We start from the raw sequence: 18,786 nt of genomic DNA, 5'->3' as shown, positions 1-18,786 counted from the left end.
ATTAAATTTACTTCTTTTCTGTAATAAAATAATACAATGCTTATAATTTTATAATGTAATCACTTAATCAAATTTCATTTTCTAACTGGGAAATTGTTAACATAATAATATTGTATTATTTATTTATTTATGTATTGACCAAAATTACTCAAACATTGCTGTAATATTCTCAGAATCGTCTGCTACAGATGAAATTAGTTTAGGAATATTTATGGCCTCAAATTAATTGAGAAACATGAATGAATAAGGTTGAATAAAATGCTAAATAATATACTGAACCACTAAAAATGCTAAAGGTTATTACAAATCTTTTTTATAGCCTAATCCATCTAGCCACGGCCTTTTGTAAATTTAATGGTTCTAGCTTCCAGTCTCATCCGTGGTCCAGTTATTTTTAGCTGTACAAAACTCGTTTTGCGGCTTGATATTGGAAATAGGTGTGTCTTACCATATTATTTTCAATGTATTATAATAATTATGAACACACTGGTTTGTAGTGCAAACAGTTTTACCATTTACTGCACTTTGTTATTCTTCTCGTCATTTCCTTATAGCACTAATGAATTGGAAGTCTCGCCCATTCAGGTTGAAGGATAAGGTGGATATCTACAGTATCCTCCATTAATATTGGCACCCTTGGTAAATATGAGCAAAGGTGGATGTGAAAATAAATCTGCATAATTTATCCTTTTGATCTTTTATTAAAAAATTCACAAAATTCTAGCCTGTCATTGAAAGAAAACAATAGGGGTGAAATCTCATCATAAAATAAATGTTTTTCTCCAGTTCACGTTGGCCAATATTATTGGCACCCATTTATTGCAACGTCCTTTTCCCAAGATAACAGTTCTGAGTTTTCTCCAACAATGTCTAATGAGTTTGGAGAACACCTGACAAGAGATCAGAGACCATTCCTTCAAACAGAATCTCTCGATTCTCCAGAATCTCTCTCTTCCCAGCTTTATGTTGGTGCTTCTTCTCTTCAGTTTCTATAGAGGGTTCAGGTCAGGGAATTGGGAAGGCCATGGTAGAAGCTTCCTTTTGTGCTCAGTGACACAATTTTGTGTTGATTTTGATGTTTGTTTTGGATCATCATCCTGCTGGAAGATGCAACCATGGCCCATTACAAGATTTCTAAAAGAGGCAGTCAGGTTTTGATTTTATATCTGCTGGTATTTGATAGAATGAAGCCATGTATCTAAACAAGATGTCCAGGACCTCCGGCAGAAAAATAGGTCCACAACATTAAAGACCTAGCAGTATTTTTAACCATGAGCATGGGGTACTTTTTGTTCCTGTCTGCACCAAAACCATCTGGAGGGTTAGCTGCCAAAAAGCTCATTTTTAGTTTCATCTGACCATAGAATCCAGTCCTGTTTGAAGTTCCAATCATGTCTGACAAGTGAATATGCAGGAGTTTGTTTTTGGGTGAGCTAGAAGGATTTTTTCTTGAAACCCTCTTAAACAACATGTGGTGATGTAGGGGCTGTTTGATCAATTTATTTTAGGCGTTTTAGGACATGAGAGCTCTGTCTAGGCTACTCATGAACCCGCACGAGAGAAGCCTCAACTCGGCCAGATCTTCTGGAATGTACTGCTGGCTCTGATGTCTCTATAGCGGTTAAACATGAGATATTTGTTTTGGGTAAATCTAACGGGCAGTCTTTGGTCTCATTAATCTATTATTTGTTCCAGAGCAGTAGTTTTAGTAGTTTAGTTAAGTAGTTTGGGCAAAATCTCATGTTTATGTAAATCATGTGACTGAATTGCTCAGTAACTTTTATGATGGCTGTTGTTGTTTATTAAATATTATTATTTAATAAATAATATTTTATATAAATAATAGTAGTATTTAAAATACAGTTTAGTGTTCAGAAACGGTGCGTGTGTTCGTGATTTTAGTTACATTGTTCCGCCATTAGATGGCGACAAGAGACGTTGAAAAAATAAACGCAGTCATAAACAGAAGTTATTTTTAGTTTCAAAATCAGCTTAAAGCAGCTGACAAATGCACTGAGCAGCTCTGTCTTCCGAAATCAGCCTGATGAATAGATAAAAGGATATTAACCTTATTTTCTCAGTGGACACTCAATCTAATTGTGAATATGGGATTGATCTGAACAATGGATGCTGTATCAGATGCAGGTAATCGCACTCGCCCAGTCCATCTTTCTTTCATAATACTCTACAATACATTGAGCTTTTAATACAATAAGCTGAAGCAACTCAACATTCGTCCGTTACTAGTTCTAAAATGTTTTGGAATTAGTAACAGAGGCTTGTGCTCAGCTGTTCAACTGTCAAACTGAGATTTGAATTTGTGGCGGAAGGAAGTAGTTCTGCACAAAAGATTACCTAAGGCCGAATCACAGCAGTGCCGATATACAGCTATATCTCATGTTAAGAGTGTGATATTGCTCATTTATCAATCCACCAGCCAAATTACAGCTTAAACCTGATGAACTAGTTTACTACTTCATTAAAATATTGCTCAGCTAAATTGCCAAGGTTCAGAATAAGCACTTTATAAGCTCTTATTTTAAATGAGCTATATCAGCCGGATAAGATATTTGATCTGTGGATAAATGTTAAATTTAAACATGTTAGTCATAGACGACTAGTGTTGTGATTCATCTTAAATCATAATTCCTGGTGTTACAAATCCCCTCCGTCATCATAACTTGCTTGTTTAAACTTGTTTCTCTTGTTCATTGTAATTATTCTGCCGCAGGTCATGGAAAGTAAGAGTCAGTCAGAGCAGAGGAGAGCGTTTTTACTGGAAGAAGTAAGGAATTTTCAACAGTATTTTTTGAGAATAAGCAGTTCTTCAGTAAGGAAAAAACGTAAGGAATATATGAATATGAAGACATTCATTTTAAGGTTACTATTTTTTTAATAAGCAAAACCCCTTCAGACTATGCGTCCATTGAAATGGACATTAGATGATTTTTTGTTTAAACCAATAATTTCGGTGGCTGAACATTCGGTGGATTCCTTGGAAAAAAAAATTGTGGACATTGCTAAATCATATACTGTAGAGAAGGACTTAGTAAGCAGGAAAGTTCACAATATTTTGATAAAACTAAGTTAAAAGGTGGTAAAGATATGTACAAGCATTATTAATTAAGATATTAGCCTAATATTTCACCTACCTGACTGGAAATGATAAGAACAAACACGTGTTGTCAAGATTCTTGCCCTGGAAATCCTGGTTCAGTTTGGCCAACCACAAACGTCTTTTGTTCCTCAGACAGTCTTTTGCACTCTTCTCCTTGATTTGTTATAACTTTTGGCAGTCTATATTACTCCAAATGTTTTCCCAGTTAGTAATTAGTATACAGACCAAAACATGACAATAATTGACCATTTTCAGCAGCAATAATCAGCAAAATATGCAAGTTTTGTTCGGTTCAGTGGCATTGATTACAATATGGCCGATTAATGACGCGTAGTGAAAACACTCTATTCCTGAAATTTAAATGTGGCATGAGCTTTTATTTGGGTGTGCTGGCAAATACTTATCATTGAAATTATCCATAAGTACAGAAAAGACTGGAGTGGGAGGAAACACACAAAGAAAATGAGGGTGGTTATGAACAGCTGATTTAATGGATTCTTGAATGTCATTATTACGTTAAAATCTTTTAAATAATTCTAAGACTGAATCTCACTTTCTTGTATTTGGCTGGTTAAAATAATCAGTGGTCTCCACTGGTTCAGATCTTAAGGAATTTGGTTGGCTGAACATGAGGGTGGGGTCACTGCTCATTGAGTCTTCTAGGAAAATGGCACGTTGCGCACCATTAAAACGCCCAATCGGACCCTCTTCTGGAACCGCATGGACTTCATTCGTTAGCTCTTGGATGGGATCCATGTGGATCTCTCCGTCCTGCTGTTTCAGGTGCTGGATGATCTCTCTAGAGAGGTAATGAGGGTCACCTGTGTGCTCATCTGAAAAACAGGTGTATGGCATCTATATTACAGACACTGAGATAAATAACTGTAAGAGAAAATGACAAGAATTATATTTCAAACTCTAAAAGACTGTATTTTGATCATTTCAGGCACAAGACTCTTACCATTGAGCAGGACGAGCCGGTAATGGTTCCGGCACTCTAGAGAATCTTCCAGAATTTGGCTGAGGGTTCTGTAGAACAACAGGACCTGCTGTTTTCTTTCTCTTTCTCCGAACCCTGCTCTGCTCTCATGGGACATCTGATACAGCGTCAGCAGTGGTGTTGCATATTCCAGAACACAGCTGAAAGTCTAGGAATAAGAAGGTAAAGCACTGAATTTATTTTCAGTGCCAGTGCAGATTTTAGCCACAAGGAGATGCTGTTTTGACAGCTAAATGTTTGTGTTGCTGCATCCCAATTTGCATATTATCCATCCTACTATACTCTTCCTACTTTTTCAGTACAGTTAAATGAAGACAGTCTTTTCTCTCATCACTAGTATATGCAAACTTCTGCATTAGTACTGGAATATAGCCTTACTACATAGCTTACTTAAAAGTGTGTACTTTCTCAACACCAGAGAGGTTCAGACTAGAAGCATGTGCATTAATAAGCAACATATCTGAACTATGAGTCAAAAGTTTTTTAACATCAAAATTTTAAATGTTTTAAAGAAATCTTTTCTGCTTTCTATTTGAATATATTTTCAAATGTATTCCATAAATGTTCAGCACATGATTCTAAAGAAATCATATATGCTGATTTGCTGTTCAAGAAACTTTATTATTATTATTATTATTATTATTATTATTATTATTATTATTATTATTATTATTATTATTATTATTATTATTATTATTATCAATATTTAAAACAATTAAAGGGATAGTTCACCCAAAAATGAAAATTTTATGTTTATCTGCTTACCCCCAGGACTTCCAAGATGTAGGTGACTGAAAACCGGTGCAGTCTGTTAGTGATTTAATGGCAGTGGACGGGCACCAAACCTTTGAAAGTAACAAAAAACATGCAAAGACAAATATATATATATATGGCTGACAGACTGCACCGGTTTTCGTTAAAAATCTTTGTTTGTTTTCTGCTGAAGAAACAAAGTCACCTACATCTTGGATGCCCTGGGGGTAAGCAGATAAACATCAAATTTAATTTTTTTGGTGAACTATCCCTTTAAGTACTTTTTCAGGATTCTTTGATGAATGGAAAGATCCAAAGGTCAGCATTTATCTGATTTTGTAACATTAAACATTACATTTTGTAACATTCAAAAGCTTGGAGTCAGGTAAGAAATAGTAGAAATGAACACTTGTATTTAGCAAGGATCATTTAAATTGATCAAAAATGACGATAAAGACATTTATAATGTTACAAACTATTTCTATTTCAGATAAATGCTGTTCTTCTGAACTTTCTATTCATCAAAGAAACCAGAAAAAAATCTACTCAGCTGTTTTCAACATAATAATAATAATGTCTTTTGAGCAGCAAATCAGAATATTAGAATGATTTCTGAAGGATTGTGTGACTGGAGAAATGATGCTAAAAATTCAGTTTTGAAATCACAGATAAATTACATTTTTTACATAAAACTGTTATTTTAAATAGTAAAAATATTTCTAAATTTTACTGTTTTTGCTGTACTTTGGATCGAATAAATGCAGGCTTGGTGAGTATCAATGGACACAATAGTGCTAGTTGAAATGCTAGCTCTGTATCATCACATTTTTTCAGTGATTTTATTGAAAAAGTTCTAATTACTTACGTTGTCAGTAATTAGCATTAGCCCACCTCATTGTCCTGGGTGATCTTGTAGACACTGTTCTTGTAGCTACGTTTCCGCACCCCTGCTTGGTCCCGCACCAGTTCCGGAAGGTTCTCGTGGAAGGCCACATTAGTGTCCTCCTCTTCAGGTTTGGTTGGAACCTTGGCGTTGAGGGGCAGAAGGATATGTAGACGTGGAGAGCTCAGTTTCCCCCTGGTGGAGGAATACTGGCTGACCTTGTTCTGTAAATCTGCAGGTGAAAGAACAGAAAAAGTGAAAATGGAAAGTGAGCAGAATCTGTCATATGATCAGGTGCATGGTTTTACAGCTCAGGGTCATCATTTAATCGCATATCTGAAACATGCCTGAAATTACGATGAATGTGCACACTGCATACTTCCATATAAAAGCATAAAGTGATCAGAGACTACCTTGCTCTCAAAAAACACCATCAAATTAGTTCATATTAGTCGTGTGCACTATATTTAAAAACTTCTGAAGCCTTTTAATATTTTTTTCATGAGTTCATTCACCTTGGTATTGCTAGCACCATGCTCTGTGATTACAGTTTTTTACAGACGCTAGGACACATTTCTCAATACTTAGGTCACTTTTGCAAAACTCTTCACACAATTCTCCTAACCGACTTTCAGCTTGGCAAAGAAGTTCATTTCACATTCAAAATGCACCACAACTACCAAAACACTTTATTCTGGTCTCAAATAAACTCATTCTTCCAGAACACTAGCAAAGGTTGACAGCCGACAAACACACTTTGTCACCCACAAAACAATGACCTAAAAATCACTAACAACATGTAGCATAACACAGTGTTTTCTTGTGTAAAACAAGGACACATCTCTGTTTATAATTGCAATATATATTGTTTATAACTGCAATATATGTTACTGGAATGAATCAGACATGATGCATAATTCGTCAATATTTTATGTCATTTATTTATCTTTATTTTTTTTTGCACTAAGTAATTCCAAAATACAAGAATTTGTATACACACCATCCACTGATACAGATACAATAGTAATGCTAAACTACTTGCATTTTTAGATTTGAAATATTTTTCAATAAAATATTGCTGTTGAATTTTGCTGTCTTATTCAGTTTTGCATTATGTTATTGTTTTGAACATAAGTTTAACAGTTTTGAAAACAGTACAGGTCCTTCTAAAACAATTAGCATATTGTGATAAAGTTCATTATTTTCTGTAATGTACTGATAAACATTAGACTTTCATTTATTTTAGATTCATTACACACAACTTAAGTAGTTCAAGCCTTTTATTGTTTTAATACCCAAAATTCCTATCTCAAAAAATTAGCATATCATAAAAAGGTTCTCTAAACGAGCTATTACAGTTTTTTACAGATGCTAGGACACATTTCTCAATACTTAGGTCACTTTTGCAAAACTCTTCACACAATTCTCCTAACCGACTTTCAGCTTGGGAAATTAGTTCATTTCACATTCAAAATGCACTACAATTACCAAAACATTTTATTCTGGTCTCAAATAAACTCATTCTTCCAGAACACTTGCAAAGGTTGACAGCCAACAAACACACTTTGTCACCCAAAAAACAATGGCCTAAAAAACACTAACAACATGTAGCATTACACAGTGTTTTCTTGTGTAAAACAAGGACACATTTCTGTTTATAATTGCAATATATATTGTTTATAACTGCAATATATGTTACTGGAATGAATCAGACAGGATGCAGAATTCGTCAATATTTTATGTTGTTTATTTATTTTTATTTTTTTGCACTAAGTAATTCCAAAATACAAGAATTTGTATACACACCATCCACTGATACAGATACAATAGTAATGCTAAACTACTCGCATTTTTAGATTTAAAATATGTTTCAATAAAATATTGCTGTTGAATTTTGCTGTCTTGTTCAGTTTTGCATTATGTTATTGTTTTGAACATAAGTTTAACAGTTTTGAAAACAGTATGTAAGCATGTGCAAAATGTCCTGTATGTACAAAGATCTTTGGCAGTTGTTGTGTCTGAGTGAGAAAAGAATTCATGAAATTTGAGAGATGTAGTCATTGAATGCATTTTGTGCCAAAACAATGATAATTGATCCTCAGTTTAGCCCACATAGACTTCTGGTGTGCTCACTGTGTGAAGAGTTTTGCAAAAGTAACCTAAGTATTGAGAAATGTGTCCTAGCGTCTGTAAAAAACTGTAACCTAATCATCTGAATCAACTAATTAACTCTAAACACCTGCAAAAGATTCCTGAGGCTTTTAAAAACTCCCAGCCTGGTTCATTACTCAAAACCGCAATCATGGGTAAGACTGCCGACCTGACTGCTGTCCAGAAGGCCATCATTGACACCCTCAAGCAAGAGGGTAAGACACCGAAAGAAATTTCTAAACGAATAGGCTGTTCCCAGAGTGCTGTATCAAGGCACCTCAGTGGGAAGTCTGTGGGAAGGAAAAAGTGTGGCAGAAAACGCTGCACAATGAGAAGAGGTGACCGGACCCTGAGGAAGATTGTGGAGAAGGACCGATTCCAGACCTTGGGGGACCTGCAGAAGCAGTGGACTGAGTCTGGAGTAGAAACATCCAGAGCCACCGTGTACAGGCGCCAGGTCAAACCACTTTTGAACCAGAAACAGTGGCAGAAGCGCCTGACCTGGGCTACAGAGAAGCAGCACTGGACTGTTGCTCAGTGGTCCAAAGTACTTTTTTCGGATGAAAGCAAATTTTGCATGTCATTCGGAAATCAAGGTGCCAGAGTCTGGAGGAAGACTGGGGAGAGGGAAATGCCAAAATGCCTGAAGTCCAGTGTCAAGTACCCACAGTCAGTGATGGTCTGGGGTGCCATGTCAGCTGCTGGTGTTGGTCCACTGTGTTTTATCAAGGGCAGGGTCAATGCAGCTAGCTATCAGGAGATTTTGGAGCACTTCATGCTTCCATCTGCTGAAAAGCTTTATGGAGATGAAGATTTCATTTTTCAGCACGACCTGGCACCTGCTCACAGTGCCAAAACCACTGGTAAATGGTTTACTGACCATGGTATTACTGTGCTCAATTGGCCTGCCAACTCTCCTGACCTGAACCCCATAGAGAATCTGTGGGATATTGTGAAGAGAAAGTTGAGAGACGCAAGACCCAACACTCTGGATGAGCTTAAGGCCACTATCGAAGCATCCTGGGCCTCCATAACACCTCAGCAGTGCCACAGGCTGATTGCCTCCATGCCACACCGCATTGAAGCAGTCATTTCTGCAAAAGGATTCCTAAACCCTAACTATGATTCTTATAGCGCAATTTCTAAAACTATTACAGTTTTTTCTGATGGCTTAAACCCTAACTGTGATTCTTATAGCACAATTTCTGAAACTATTAATACTTATACAAAAACCACTCACTGAGTTTGCAAAACTAAAAGCACAAACACTGCTTTGCACTCAGTTTTCAATTTTGTAACACACACTTTGCAAAACTGTAGGTACAATCCACTGCACTCTTTTTGCGGAACTGTAAACACAACTCACTGCTTTACTCTCAATTTCCAAATGATCATCACACTCCTAGAAAAACTATACACATTTATGGCTATTATTTACAGTATTTTGTTTTGACTTGGAAAAAAAAACACTTGTGTTTGTTTTGATGTGTGTAAATAAACACCAGTACTTGAAGTTTGGATCCCTCAATTTTTTCAGAACTATGACAAAAGTAAGACCTCAAACTGACATAGCCTACCTTGTGCACAGAGAAAGCAAAAGCCAGATGAGTGTAGTTGGTGCATTGTGTGCTTATTAATGTGATGGCTTGTGTTAAATGTTTGATACGAAAATACCATTTTTACGAAGGTTTGAAGAGTTAAGCAAGGTTTATTAGCTTTTGCAAGAAAACTACAATGTTTTGCTGATTTGGTGAAGGGTTTTCTTATTTGTGTGTAGAGTTTTGCAAAAATAGCCAATTACAAAAAATGTGCTTAAGCCATCAGAAAAAACTGTAATACATCCAGCTATTTAGTTAGCAGCCTTTGAGTAAACTGTGTGTCTTTCCTGCCCTCTTGAGGCCTCAACAAGTATCGTCTCACATGTACAATGTAAACGAATGTACCTGGAAGGACAAATTTGAGGTAGCCGATATAGAAAGACCAGGCCAGACCATGTGCTACATTCATCTTCTTCATTTCACAGATTTCTGAGATCTCAACCGGAGCAGGGCTCTGCAAAAACATAACATTTGATATATTTTACTTGTTTAATTTATTTGCATTTTTTTTTATTATTTCAGGCTATACTTTTAATCATCCACAGTTAAGCTTCAGTACAAACACATAGTTGTTTACAATAAATTGTGAAATGTGCGCTCAGTGAGCTACTGCCGCTACCTGTTGCTATTTTTAAAATTCAGAATACACAATTCTGAAAATAAAATACTGAAATGATGACCACAGCTAGTAAAAGAGCTTACAGATGGCAATGGTTATAAGTGTAGGCTTAAACCAATTGCCGTACCATCAATTTTTCCCCACGAGGAGTTTAAACGCCCGTGGATATCAAGTGAAATCAGCACTGAGAATCTCCTTTAGTGGCCGCGGCATCATGAGAAGCGTCGGCGTGTTTACATCCTGCCAGGATGGCATCTAGCGTTTCTTGTCTCTGCCGTTTGTAAGCTCTTGTAGTAGCTGTAAATGGAGAGAACCAAGGCGCGGGTCTTTAGGAAGTTTTATTCGTCCACAGGCATCTTCCCATTTTTTCTTCACTTTTTATCGCTAGGAAAAGCAGTAAAGACTTACATTGCTCTCTTGTTGCCAACTATAAATTACAACTAAAAACCGCACACCATTGCATTTTATCAGGTTTTTATTTTCTGAGTTGTGTTATGGTAAAAATAGCAACAGGTAGCACCAGTAGCTCACAGAGTACAACTTTTAAATAACATAAGTCTTTCATGGGAATCACATAATGTTTTGATTTATACATATTGTTCGCCTGGCATGTGATAAATCTTACCAGAACCCGCAAGCTTTTAAGTATCAGGTAAACGGCGCACATGAGGACCACGGTGCTCCATTGCTCTCTTGAGAATGAAACTCCACCCAACTTTAGCATCAGGAATACTGCAAACATTCCTAAAACAACATGCGTTCTAAAACAAGCCTTGAAGATATCATTTGTTCTGCCATGATACCTGTAAAAGAGCATATTGTATATTGAAACAAGACATTTTGGAACACTTTTATCCAACACTCTATTGTCATCTATTGTTTCATGAAGAACCTTTAAAGAAGAAGTTCACTTCCTGAACAAAAATGTATAGATAATGTACTCACCCCCTTGTCATCCAAGATGTTCATGTCTTTCTTTCTTCAGGAAATAGCTTTTTGAGTAAAACATTTCAAGATTTCTCTCCATATAATGAACTTCTATGGTGCCCCCGAGGTTGAACTTCCAAAGTGCAGTTTCAAAGGGCTCTAAACGATCCCAGCCGAGGAAAGAAGGGTCTTATCTAACAAAATGATCGGTTATTTTCCAAATAAAAGTACAGTTTATATACTTTTTAACCTCAAATGCTCATCTTGTCTAGCTCGGCAAGATGAGCGTTTGAGATTAAAAAGTATGTAAGTTGTAAATGTTTTTAGAAAATAACCGATCATTTCACTAGATAAGACCCTTCTTCCTTGACTGGGATCATTTAGCGCCCTTTGAAGCTGCATTTAAACAGCATTTTGGAAGTTCAAACTCGGGGGCACCATAGAAGTCCATTATATAGAGAGAAATTTCTTTACGACTGAAGAAAGAAAGACATTAACATCTTGGATGATTTGTTCTGAAAGTGAACTACTCCTTTCAGTCATATAGAAACTATGTTTTTTGAGGAAAACATTTCAGGATTTTTCTCCATATAGTGGACTTCTGTGGTGCTCCGAGTTTGAATTTCCAAAATGCAGTTTAAATGCAGCTTTAAAGGGCTTTAAATGATCCCAGCCAAGGAAAGAAGGGTATTATCTAGCGAAATGATCAGTTATGGTTTTTTATTTTTTTTATTACAATTTAAATACTTTTTAACCTCAAATGCTTGTCTTGTCTTGCTCTGCCTGAACTTAGTTTTTTTCCGGTTCAAGACCAGTATGGTCTTTTTAGGTATGTTGAAAAATTCCCATCTTATTTTCTCCCTCAAATTCAAAATTTGTTAAGGGTGTTTGATCTTTTTTGCATGTTCACCAAGCAAACACTGGGTCGGTACATCTGCAGCGATGTATGATGCTTTTGAAATTATTTTTGAAGTTGAGGGACAAAATAAGATGGGAGTTATTCGACATACCCTACCTGTCTTGAACCGGAAAAAACAGAGTTCAGGCAGAGCAAGACAAAGGGAGGTTAAAAAATAAATAAATTGTAATTAAAAAAAAAACAAAACAATCATTTATGCCACATTTTAACTGCATTCTCGGGGCACCATAGAGTTCCACTATATGGAGAAAAATCCTGAAATTTTTTTCTCAGAAAACACAATTTATTTATGACAGAAGAAAGAAAGACATGAACATCTTGACAAGGGGGTGAGTAGATTATCTGTAAATTTTTGCTCTGGTAGTGAACTTCTCCTTCAACATACATTCCACAGAGATTCTTTATCCACCCTATTCTTCAATGCAGAAGTAAGACCATGGGCAAGAATCCGGGGAAATAACGAGGCGAATATCAACAGTAAAACTGTTTGCACTACAAACCAGTGTTCATAATTAAGATTTTACATTAAAATAATATAGTAAGACACACCAATTTGCAATATCAAGAAGCAAAAGAGCTGTTTTGTACAGCTAAAAATAGCTGGAGGGATGAGACCAGAAGCCACACCTATACAAGGTACAAACGGCTGCACCCGCTCTTATGAGAACAATAAGGTGGATAGTGGAAAGACAAAATTGTACCATATTGCATACTGCAACTAAATTACGTGATGCGAGGACATACTGTATTAAGTATTTGCATAGTTTTCTAACCTTTGCCTGGAATGGAAGAGCCACTCCTCTGCAAACAAGCACACACCGTGAATAAACACTTCTACTGTGATGCAAAAAACGATCATTCCAACTCTCTCACTGAACTTGTCAGCGTCCAGCAGCCAAGCAATCAGCAGCATGAGAAGCCCCAGTCCAGCAGCACACAGCACTGGCAGGCTGCTGCGCTCTCTGGGGACCAGACCGTCTTCTCCCATCACACCAGTCATCTGAAATGAACGCAACAATCCACAGTGTAGACATCAATTTACAACTGGTATACTGCACTTAAATTCCCCAGAGGTTGATTTTTAACAAACCGTTTTAAAACTCATAATAAACGTATAAAACATTAAACTCTATAAGTGTGAAAAGTTTTAAGAGAACAATTTTTTTCCAATATGACAGAACTGTCCATAGTTAAAGAAATACCCTACATCTATTTCTGGTGTGCTTTTACACTTAAGATTCCAGAGAAATTCTACTTCTACTTTCAATTTTGAATTGGTTCTTGTTTTGGACATAGTGTTGTTTTAAAGCTGTGCATAAGATTGCATCTGACCCGGGTTTACGGGAACTGCAAGTTTTGCAATAATGAATGCCACTCCTTGTTTTACCACTGTCGTCTCTTAAGTATTTGGATATAGGCCTACAGCTCGTTTGCATTTCACCTGGAATATGACAGATACGGACAACGCAAACCGCAAGTGGAGGAAAACACCTGCTGCTTTATTTCGATATCCAACTCTAACCACATAAATTACTCGATCTAAACCTGATCCGTACACAACTTCATACAGATAGCTTTATTGGTGTTCGTGTTGACTATCAGAATGAATCATGCATGGTTTATGGTGTTTATTGTCTAGTTGTCGAAAGGGGTGTGAGACTATAAGTGGATTTGTTTGGATTGAAAAGCAGTTTGGCACATTTAGAATGATTTGATTCTAAGTATATGTATTAAAAGATTTTGTTTTTCTATTTTCTATTTTTTTTTTTCTTTATTCATCCACAGTTTTAGAAAGTTTAGTTGTCATGCCGCCGGGACGTTCAAATAATAAATGCCATATTTTAAAAAAAGTTAACTGATTTGCGAATTTAAAACATCCCTGCTGAAAAAAACAGCTAATACCAGCCTAGGCTGGTTGGCTGGTCTTAGCTGATTTAAGCTGGAAGTGGCTGGTTTAAGCTGGTCTCCCAGGCTGGTCAGGCTGGTTTTAGCTGGTGGTTTCTCAGCCTGACCAGCTAAGACCAGCCTGGCCAGGCTGGAAAAGTGGCCAAACCCCCTCTAAAACAGCCTGCCTTCCAGCTATGACCAGCTAAAACCAGGCTGGTTGACCAGCTAAAACCAGCCAACCAGCCTAGGCTGGTTTTAGCTGTTTTTTTCACCAGGTATATGTTTTAGCCATAAAAATGCATCAGGTAAAATGAAAAATGTTAAATTTTTGAGTAGGCTTGTGTTATCCAGCACCTATTATGCTGCTTGCTTTATATATTTTGCCCTCTTATACAAATGCTGTACATATAAAATGATAAGAAAGTTGATTCTAAGAAATGATAATACATGTTTAAACTTACCTTACATTAGCTTTGATTGTGACCGGTGATTTTTACTCTTCCGTGCAATCTTCTCTCAGGATCTCTCTTTCTCTCTCGCTCTTTGTCTCTATTGCTTGGCTCTGCCTTCTCTTTCATAACACACCTTATTTCTTAGTGTTCTTTGTCACATTCACTTTCACTTTCAGTAATGGATATTATACAAGTCCTTCTCGAAACAAGCTTGGAGTTCTGTTTTCCTAATAATTTGAATGCACTCTACCAATAATCTCTAAAAAATGAAAAATATTCACCATATGTTGCCTTCAAAAATAAATGTAAGTTTAAAACAGTATAAAATATTGAACATAGGCTATTTAGAGTACATATTCACATGTGGATAAGAAAGTACAGTATCTAAGATCATTGAAAATGTGGGACTCAAGCAAATGTTTAAGGACTTAATGTAAGGTTTAAAAAGCATTTGAAATTTAGGTCACTTATCAAATAATTACACTTATGATGAGCTCCAGAGATTGTTCAGTGACTTTTTCTGTAGGTTACATCTATACACCAGTAGGTGGCGTCAGGTGACTGTCATAATGAATCAGTTGAGTGACTCCATAATGATTAATTTAGTCACAAGAGATAAGCAACTGCCCTTAAGTGAGCCTTATGGGCGAGACTTCTGGTTCATTATTCGCTATAGGGAAATAAGGAAAAGAATAACAACGTGCAGTAAATGATAAAACTGTTTGCACTACAAACCAGTGTGTTCATAATTAAGAAAATACATTAAAATAATGTGGTAAAACGCACCAATCTGCAATTTCAAGCAGCAAAACGTGCTGTTTTGTACAGCTAAAAATAGCTGGAAGTGGATGAAACTGGTAGCAAGACCCATAAAATGTACAAATGGCCGTGTTCGCTCTTACAGGAAAAATAAGGTGGATAATGGGTCCTGAATCATTACTTCAGCCAATTATAGTCAAAAAACACTGGTTTGTTCAGAAACGAAACCAGTGGCTGTGTCCAAAATCGCATGAGTAGTTACTTTTTTGAAAAGTAATTAAATAGCAACCACAAAAAGAGTTACGAATATGTGTAGTTTGAATGTATTTTGGGCGTACTGAACTTGCAATGTTGTCAATATCTAATTATGAGTCACTAGCAATGTTTCCATCAGCCTGTTTTTATGAGCATTTTGAAGTATCGAATCAGAAATAAGTAATGAAAATGCCCAATTTCTGGAAAAAAAAAATCCTTTAATTCGCAAGAACGCTTGATGCTTGCTTGAAGCGGTTTCTGACTTGTGCGAAAAAGGGTTAATGGTAATAATGGGAGATGGAAATGCATTTTGCAAATAAATTCCTCCATGCGCACCAAAATAGTGTGAATTTGCACGATGGGATGGCGTAACCTGACTAACCAGCAGTACGATATTGTTGCAAAGTATATGAAATATTGTTATGGCAATTCTGAAATGCCTGAGCAAAGTCTGTCGTCAAAGTATTTTCGTATAATTGCCTTCCAGAACCGTCTTACACAACTGCAATCACAAACAGCAGGCATCCACTCCGAAAACAATGAACACAATTATTGCGTATCGTCTGCTCGCTCTGAGGCGAAAGTATATATTATTTATGAAAATTATTACATTTGGTGAGTTCTCCTGTTTTTCTTAGTGATATCAGGAAGTGATTATTTTGTTCTTTTTGACCCGTTGGATGGAAACGGTGCAAATGTTTTATGCAATATTCCATTATTGTGCATAAGTTAAATTCGCAACTTTACTGCTACTGCCTTTCATACTTCTGTCCTGTGGCCTCATGGGACAGTAAAGTGTCCATTGTATGCAAAATTCAGAATCACACCAGTAGTAGTAGTTCATTCAGGTACTTTTTGCTTACTCTTTTATAAGTACTGTAAATTCCGACATACTTATTTTGTTACAAACTGTTTTTAGCCATCTATGTAGGAAAGTATGCGATTTTGGATGCAGCCGCTGTACTTATGAACGAGTCACTGAATCATTCATGTAATGATTCGTTTTACGGACGCTGCTACATTTACAAACAAAAGAGTCTTTCAATCATTCATTCGGCAGATTCGTTCAAAACACTTATGGTTAATTCAAAAAACAACCAAGCAACTATTCTTTTAAGTGAGTCTTGAATCATTGATTCAACCAATTTGTTCCAAAAAGATCCTTATGAGGAGTCCCTGAATGCATGTTGCAGTGGTTCTGCTATGACTTTGTTTGGAACTGTTTCTGTTTATGTATGCCTACTTTACATTCATGTCTGTTTTATAATCTCTTTTGAGTGTAGGTTTTATTTTAGTATATTTTCAAATTTTTAGTTATATTTTAAAACTTTTATATTTTAAATACAAGTGCAAGTATATATGTAAAAAAGTTTCATATTTGCATCTTTGTTCCGTTTATTTGTATTAATGACCATTTGTTTGTGTTTGTACAATAAGCATTTTGTTCATCAAATATCGTTCTAAATTGCCATCTGTTGATCACAACAGTCTGCGATGTGATGGTAGAACATTTTCAGAGAAATATGAGCCATCTGTGTGTTTAGTGACCTGTAATGTCTCTCCCACTTGCTTTCAGCAACATCTTGGCAAGATAAAATCAAGAAGTTAGGATTACCTGTAAAACATCACAAGCTGCTCAGGCTTCTCATAGAACACATTTATATAGACCTCTGACATTCACTGCAGTTGTGACATTTCTTTTAATCAGAAACTAATGTACAATTAATTACTAATTAAAAACTTAACAAATGGAGACAATGTGGCTTGTGTGTTCATGTTCATGGGTGAATCATATGAAACCTGTCAAGAACATGCCTAGGTTATGTGACGATGAAGACTGGAGTGCTGAAATTATGCTGAAAATTCAGCATCGCATCACAGGAATAAACTACATTTTAAATTATATATATATATATATATATATATATATATATATATATATATAAGTTTTTTATATTGTAGTATTTCACAGTATTACTGTTTTTGACTGTTTGATCAAATAAATGCAGTCTTGGTGAACATTAAAGTCTTTTAAACATAATCTTTTAAAAACAAATCTTACAGACTTTTGTGATTTATATATTTATTTATACAACAGTTCATTCTCGTCCTCAAATCTGATTGGTTGATAAGACTGCAATATTAGAGCGATATCAGAACTCCAACAGCTGCTTCACAGTTTGTAATTGTATCACTCCGCTTGCGGTGTACTTCTTACAGCGAGAGGCCCAAATCCAGTATCATTTTATAAATATTACAGTTTTTGTGTCACGGAATGTAGTTTTACAAGGTTTTCAGGCAAGACTGTACTTGTTTATAGTTTAAATATCCAGTTCATTACTAAAGATAGCGTCTATTTGAAAATTTGCTTTGACGTTTTCGGACATGAGAGCTCTGGATCGTCAGCAGCCGTTCTGTTCTTGTGCTCAGCTGTTCAACTGTCAAACTGAGATTTGAATCCATGGCGGAAGGAAGTAGTTCTGCACAAAAGAGGGTTTTTAAAGACACTCGCTGTTGTTTCTTATATATTTACACACTTGTGCCATCGAACTGTTGTATAAACGCAATATCACACTCGTAGACGTGAGATATCGGCCTGCAGCCTCATCAGTGTTGCCAAGTCCACAGTTTTCCTGCAGAAATGGGCTACTTTTATATTGTTGTTGCGAGTTAAAGCTAACCATTTGGCCCTCTTATAATTTGATTTCGACCAAGGAGGACCCCCTGGAACGTGATTGGGCTAATTTTGGCCATGATTGGGCAAGTTAGAAGTAGCAGTTGGGCTAATTTTATTACACAGACCTGGCAACCCTGGGCCTCGTGCCTATGGCCGAATCACAGCCGTGCCGATATACAGCCATATCTCACGTCTACGAGTGTGATATTGCTTATATACACTAACAGTCAAAAGTTTTTTTTAAGATTTTACCATTTTTACCAGATGCTTTAAATTGATCAAAAGTGATGATAAAAACATTTATAATGTTAAACAAGATATCAGTTTCAAATAAATGCTGTTCTTTTAAACTTTCTATTCATCAAAGAAAACTTTCTACTCAGCTGTTTTCAACATAATAATAATAAATTTTTTTTGAGTAGCAAATCAGAATATTAGAATGATTTCTGAAGGATCATGTGACTGGAGTAATGATGCTAAAAATTCAGCTTTGAAATCACAGGAGTAAATTATTTATAAAATATATTCAAATAGAAAACAGTTATTTTAAATAGTAAAAATAATTACAAATTTTGCTGTTCTTTGGATCAAATAAATGCAGGCTTGATTGAGCAGAAGAGACTTCAAAAAACTAAAAATCTTACTGTTCAAAAACCTTTGACTGGTCGTGTATGTTGAACATTTTTGCTTTATGAAGGAGATGCTGATGTCCATCCTGATTTATAGTTTACTGTTTGTAAGAACCGTGCCACACTGTCAATGCGAACTGAATAAATCAGAAAAATCCA

General features: G+C 36.0%; 1 protein-coding gene across 2 annotated transcripts; it reads right to left on the bottom strand.

Annotated features, from left to right (window-relative positions):
• Positions 1 to 3,587: 3,587 nt before the first annotated feature.
• Positions 3,588 to 14,445, bottom strand: sting1 (stimulator of interferon response cGAMP interactor 1). 2 transcript variants are annotated; one of them, XM_073820678.1, is made up of 7 exons: positions 14,317 to 14,445; positions 12,742 to 12,968; positions 10,748 to 10,925; positions 9,849 to 9,957; positions 5,763 to 5,986; positions 4,080 to 4,266; positions 3,588 to 3,951 (listed from the first exon to the last, which is right to left on the bottom strand). In XM_073820678.1, the coding sequence occupies exons 2-7, from the start codon at positions 12,966 to 12,968 to the stop codon at positions 3,668 to 3,670; spliced, it is 1,209 nt and encodes a 402-aa protein (XP_073676779.1). In that variant the 5' UTR covers positions 14,317 to 14,445; the 3' UTR covers positions 3,588 to 3,667. The 2 variants fall into 2 exon arrangements, with proteins under 2 accessions (XP_073676779.1, XP_073676780.1); XM_073820679.1 differs by having other exon boundaries at positions 14,322 to 14,398.
• Positions 14,446 to 18,786: the final 4,341 nt, after the last annotated feature.

The sequence above is a fragment of the Garra rufa genome, chromosome 16 (assembly GCF_049309525.1).
Source record: "Garra rufa chromosome 16, GarRuf1.0, whole genome shotgun sequence".
Classification (NCBI taxonomy): Eukaryota; Metazoa; Chordata; class Actinopteri; order Cypriniformes; family Cyprinidae; genus Garra; species Garra rufa.
Note: the sequence above shows the minus strand (reverse complement) of the source record. Positions and strands in the feature narration are given on the sequence as shown.

Excerpts from the sequence above, each read along its gene's own strand:
- sting1 (XM_073820678.1), bottom strand. The coding sequence starts at position 12,968 with ATGACTGGTGTGATGGGAGAAGACGGTCTGGTCCCCAGAGAGCGCAGC. Across the intron at positions 10,926-12,741 it reads CTCTTCCATTCCAGGCAAAG|GTATCATGGCAGAACAAATG; the intron begins GTTAGAAAACTA and ends GCTCTTTTACAG. Across the intron at positions 4,267-5,762 it reads AGATCACCCAGGACAATGAG|ACTTTCAGCTGTGTTCTGGA; the intron begins GTGGGCTAATGC and ends TCTTATTCCTAG.